Source organism: Chinchilla lanigera, unplaced genomic scaffold, assembly GCF_000276665.1.
Source record: "Chinchilla lanigera isolate Chin_1 unplaced genomic scaffold, ChiLan1.0 scaffold00006, whole genome shotgun sequence".
NCBI classification, from domain to species: Eukaryota; Metazoa; Chordata; class Mammalia; order Rodentia; family Chinchillidae; genus Chinchilla; species Chinchilla lanigera.
Genome location: NW_004955407.1, coordinates 16,424,192 through 16,429,203, shown reverse-complemented (window position 1 = coordinate 16,429,203; position 5,012 = coordinate 16,424,192). Strand labels below are relative to the sequence as shown.

General features: G+C 37.4%; 1 protein-coding gene across 1 annotated transcript in view; it reads left to right on the top strand.

The window, feature by feature from the left end:
- Positions 1-5,012, top strand: part of LOC106146920 (putative uncharacterized protein ENSP00000383407) — a 24,307-nt gene that overhangs the window by 11,219 nt on the left and 8,076 nt on the right. The window contains exon 4 of the mRNA XM_013505892.1: positions 2,774-2,853. Coding sequence (XP_013361346.1) covers positions 2,774-2,853 — 80 coding nt within the window. The remainder of the gene's footprint in view (positions 1-2,773; positions 2,854-5,012) is intronic.

Here is a 5,012-nt window from a genome sequence, read left to right as displayed (position 1 = left end):
GCCTTCCCAGCGCAGATCTGTGAAACAGGCCTGCATGAGATATTGTCATGGGCTCTGGGCCTCCAGTTGGACTTGTAGGAGGCATTCTTATGGGCTCTAGGTATTCAGCTGGACTCATACAGGACATTATCACAGGATTCAGGCCTTCAGCTGGATTCCTGGTCTATAGTGTGTGGACAGATTTCCTGCACTCTCTTGTATATGATTTTTGGATGACTATTATTAGCAATTTTATACACTATGTGTCCTGCATTATACTGTTTCCCCTTGCACAGTAACCCCCAAACCAACACAGAGTCTGTGTTGAAAGGTTGAAGAGCTGAAATATGATATCCATGGGCAGCTAATGGTGGTAGCAAAAGATGCAGTTTTTCAGATACAGGCAGATTTCTCCCTTCTTTCTCTTTCATTCCATCCAGGCTACAAGTCGATTAGATGGTGCCAGCCCATATCAGCATGGGTCTTTGCCTCTCACTTTGCTGACAGACATGGCAATCATTTCTGGAAACGCTTCCCAAACATATCCAGTACTGTGCTTCACTAGTCTGCTTGGAGTTTGTTAATCTGGTCCACTGGCATACCACAATTAATGGTTACACAACTCCATCACCTCCTATACTGTGTCCAAAATTGTCCTTCAGCACAACTAATTGCAACATCTACATGTAAACATGGTTCACTCTTTCTGCCCTGCAAGACAGTGTTCACAGCACTGCTGCTGCACTCATACTCTTTCCTTTTCCTTCCACCTTGCCTTATCATATTCATTCTTTAAGTTTCCATTCTGGCCCAACAAGGGCTCTTGGTTGTAATGATGTCATTGTGGAGGACTATTTCTGAGTCACTCATTTTACTACCTGGTTGTATAAATGCGTTGTACATGGGCATATCTTATTTTCTCAGCTAGATTCCACACCATATAGCATAGTAGCCAATTTAATTTTTTCTACACCTAGAAATTCTCTGAAAGGAAGCTCTAGAAGGAATTCTTCAAAATTCATGTTAATGGATAAAAAATGAGAAGTGATAGAAAGGGAAAATGAGTGGGAAGAAATTGTTCTTCTTAAATACAGAAATTAAGAGTAAAAGTTTCAACAACTCACCTGCTAGCATCCTGACCCTGTAATGGAAGATCTTATTTGAAATAACCAGATCACAAATTAGCTCATTTTAAAATGTAGGCACTGTCTCCCTAGTGTAAGAAGCTGAGAGAGGGGCTGGGGATTTAGCTCAGCGGCAAAAGCGCCTGCCTGGCAAGCGCAAGGTCGTGAGTTCGGTTCCCGGTACCGGAGAAAACCCAAACAAAACAAAAAAAAAAAAAAAAAAGAAGCTGAGAGAGTAAATAAGACTCAAAATATACACTAGATATTGTGAAATGGGAAGTAAATGCTCAAAAGGAATGAGAAATTGGAATGGGGGAAAGGAGAAAAGAAGGAAGGAAGGGAAAAGGAAAAAATATATATATACACATACATACATGATAGTTAAGATAGTTATACTACTAATTGCTATCAACTCAATGAAAGTGAAAGTATATGCCTATATTGCTTGGTCAATTTTTCATGCTTATATCTTGTAATATGAGCAACTACTTTGAAGATATCGATTCTCAATGTACTAACCATTATTATTCTCCTACAATCTTGTTTTGAAATTTTATACCAAAGTTTTTATTATTTTTCTTTTCTTTAAAATTATAAAATAACTAACATAATCTACAAAAAATAAAATACAATGTAAGGACTTGTTGCATTCTTGTAGCATGGTTCTTTTGATTTTAAGTACTAAGTTTGTAGTGCAAATAACTCTGACACTGAGCAGTGAATTTAGCATATCTTTTGACCACAGTATAAAGGGGATTTGGAGACAATTCTGCACCTCTTTGTGCTATGCAGAGAAGATAGGCCTTTCCTGTCCTTTTTCCATCAGAGAAACTGACAAAAAGAAAGAGTGAAAAATTGAAACAATGGTTACACATAAAAGAACAAAGGTGAAAGGAAAAGTCAGGACCCTGGTGCCAGGTGATTTCTGTAGGTCTTTGTGCCCTCATCTGTAAAATAAAAGGCTTAGATTAAGTGACCCCTAACATCTTGTCCTCTATGAACACACAGTGTGCTACAGATGTAAATAAATGAAGCACTTTTCCACAGGCTAAAAAGAGATTGGTTACTTTTGAAAAGGCTTCTTTTAGCTGCAAGCAAATGGATAGATACCAAATTCCAAAGCTTTTACTAAAGCGTGAACAGAATAATTTTGACATAAATAATTCATGTAGAGAAGACCCAAGCTAATGAAGCTCAAAATGCCAGGGTGGGGAGTTTAGTTTAACAGAATCAGATGAAGTGATAGCTGCATAGAATCATAGAATTTTGAGTTACAAGGGGCTTTGGTAGGGAGGATGCTGTCTTTTTATTACCAAGGGAGAAACTGAGTCACAGTGAGATTTGCTGATTTGCTTAAGAACACACTTCCACAGTGGGCATTTTGGATTATTATAGTGAATTGCTACTTTATTTTGATCTGTTTTGTAAAAGTAATATATGTTTATGAAAAAAAATTCATGATCAAGATAATGTAATGCCTTAGCAGAGTAAATAAAAATATGATGAGTATTAAGTTAGCCTTAAACTCCTTAAAACATGTCATTATTTTGGCTTTTTGTGTACAGGGTGTCATGCATGCTAGGAAAATACATTACCACTCAGTTACAACCCCAAGCCTTGAGTCTTATAATTACTGAAAACCTGTGTGTAACCTTTACCTCTTTTCATAGATCTAAATGAAGATGATTTTCTTTTGAATACTAAAATGCATATGCTTCAAGAAGAGAAAATTCAAGAACCTTCTTATCAGGTGAATAATGTGAATATCACCATTTATATGGTGTTTTGTGAAAACTGTCTTGTTATTGAGCTCCATAATATGCTAGATGTAGTGTGCAATATTTATACAACCTTGTAGCTATTTTGGATTTATTGTTGGTTGTTTGTTATTGATATGCCTATGTCTCTGTGAATTGAAATATAAATAAAAAAATCACATGATGACTAAAGATGATAAACCATTCTGATTATGCAAAATATCATGCTCTACAGCCTTGTGATAAGTAACTCTGGGCCTATTAAGTTAATATCCTGGAATATTCACTGATGAGACCTACGCTAACTGCTTCAAACTTTCTGGCAGTGTGGGTCATGTGCCTGTATTTTCACATTTGATATAAAAAAATTTATTGTGATTCCTGATCTGTCTCTTTGAAGGTTGCATTAATTACCCAAGAATCCAAGCAATTAAGAATATCTAAATGTTGGGTCACTCTAATCATAATAACAATAACCATTCACAATCAACTTGTTACTGTTCACTCTATAACATGAAAGAATATATATGAGTCCATAGGACCAAGTGAGGCATTGAACAGATTTTGGATATTTTTCTGCCAACTGCACAGTCCTCTTTAATCATTTTAATAGTTTGATTAAAAACTTTAGAACTGACATTACTTGTTGTAGTAGATTGAACGATAGGGAGAGAATATAGAGCATATGAATTGTGAGGTGCTGATTTGGTGAGGGAAAGGCGATCAAATTCTTGAATACAGCCAGATTTCTTAGCCTGCAGAAGGCTTTCCAATAAATTGGACAGTGGCCCACAACTTTTGATCAGCTGCAGTTTTTGCTGGTTGTTGCCACGCTGCTGGAATGGTAGAATTACACTCCTGAGAGCTAAGCACTCATCTTCCAGTGGATTCACCCTAGTACTCGTCTGTGAGAGTTTTGATATCAGACAGAGGTTGGTTTGTATCTTGGTTGGTTTTTGATCGTTATATGACTTTAGGCAATTTGCTTACTTTTTTCTCCTCAGTTTTTATCACCCTGTAATATTAGTCTATAAAGGCTCCTCTAGCTCAAGACTGTCAAGAAAATGAGGCGAGATATTTCCCTATGGCACTTAGCATCATGCTGGCTTTTAGTTGATGCTTATGCAAATCATTTGCTGTTCTTGTCTGGTCTCTCTTTTTCCTCCTATCACTCTGCAATTGCTGCATGACACTTTCACAACCACAACAGGCAGATTATCTGCGGTTTCATTTTCCTACACTCAGATGAGGTCTCAGATAGAGTATCTAAATGAAACATTGTCTGATAGCCAGGAAAAAAAATAACTGCTGGTTTACAGGAAGGCCTTCCAGACCTGCCTTGTGCCAAGAGAAATCATTCTTTCATTTTGTAGTAGAAAAACAGTACTATCTGATAGAAGAAAATAATACAGCAAGTGCTTAGAAGAAAATGGTGAAAGATAAATCTTCACTTTAATACCAGTGCTGGCGGGGCATTTAATTGGCTAAGAAATGGTACTTCTGGAAAGGTACCCATTCATTTGTACCATGCAGCTTTTTCTCTATACATGAATTGAAGGAGTTCATACCCGGTGACAGACAGGAGCCATGACATCCTGAAATTCTGGCTTGGGAGGAGGGATTCAGCTTATTTGTCTTTATAATTCTGTTTTGCTTTAATAGTAGGTATCAATTAAATTTACTTAAGTATTACTTCACTGTGTGACAGAATACTGTGGTTTATTAAAGGGTGCTATGCAAAATACTTATTAACTACTTCCAATGGAAAGGAAATGGGTACAGTTCACTCTTTTTAAGATGAGCAAGGGAGGAACTATCTCTGCACAGAGGTACACATCTGGTATGAAAAGGGTGACAGACTGTAGGTAGGAATAAATGGGGATTTAGCACAGACTGTGACTGACCATCAGTGAGTAGGTGAGTATCTGTAAGTGCAGCCTGAACACTATCTGTAGCAAACTCACTTGCAGTATTCATTAAAAGTTTAGACTTCTAGGCCAAGCGATAGTAGGTCAGTGGTAGAGTACTTCCCTAGCATGTGCAAGGGCCTGGGTGGATCCCAGCACTGCAGGAAAAGAAAAAGAGAAAGAAGCAAACTTTGGAGCCTCATTTCTTCCCACTTGTAGTGACATGATGAAGCCTAGGAATGGAT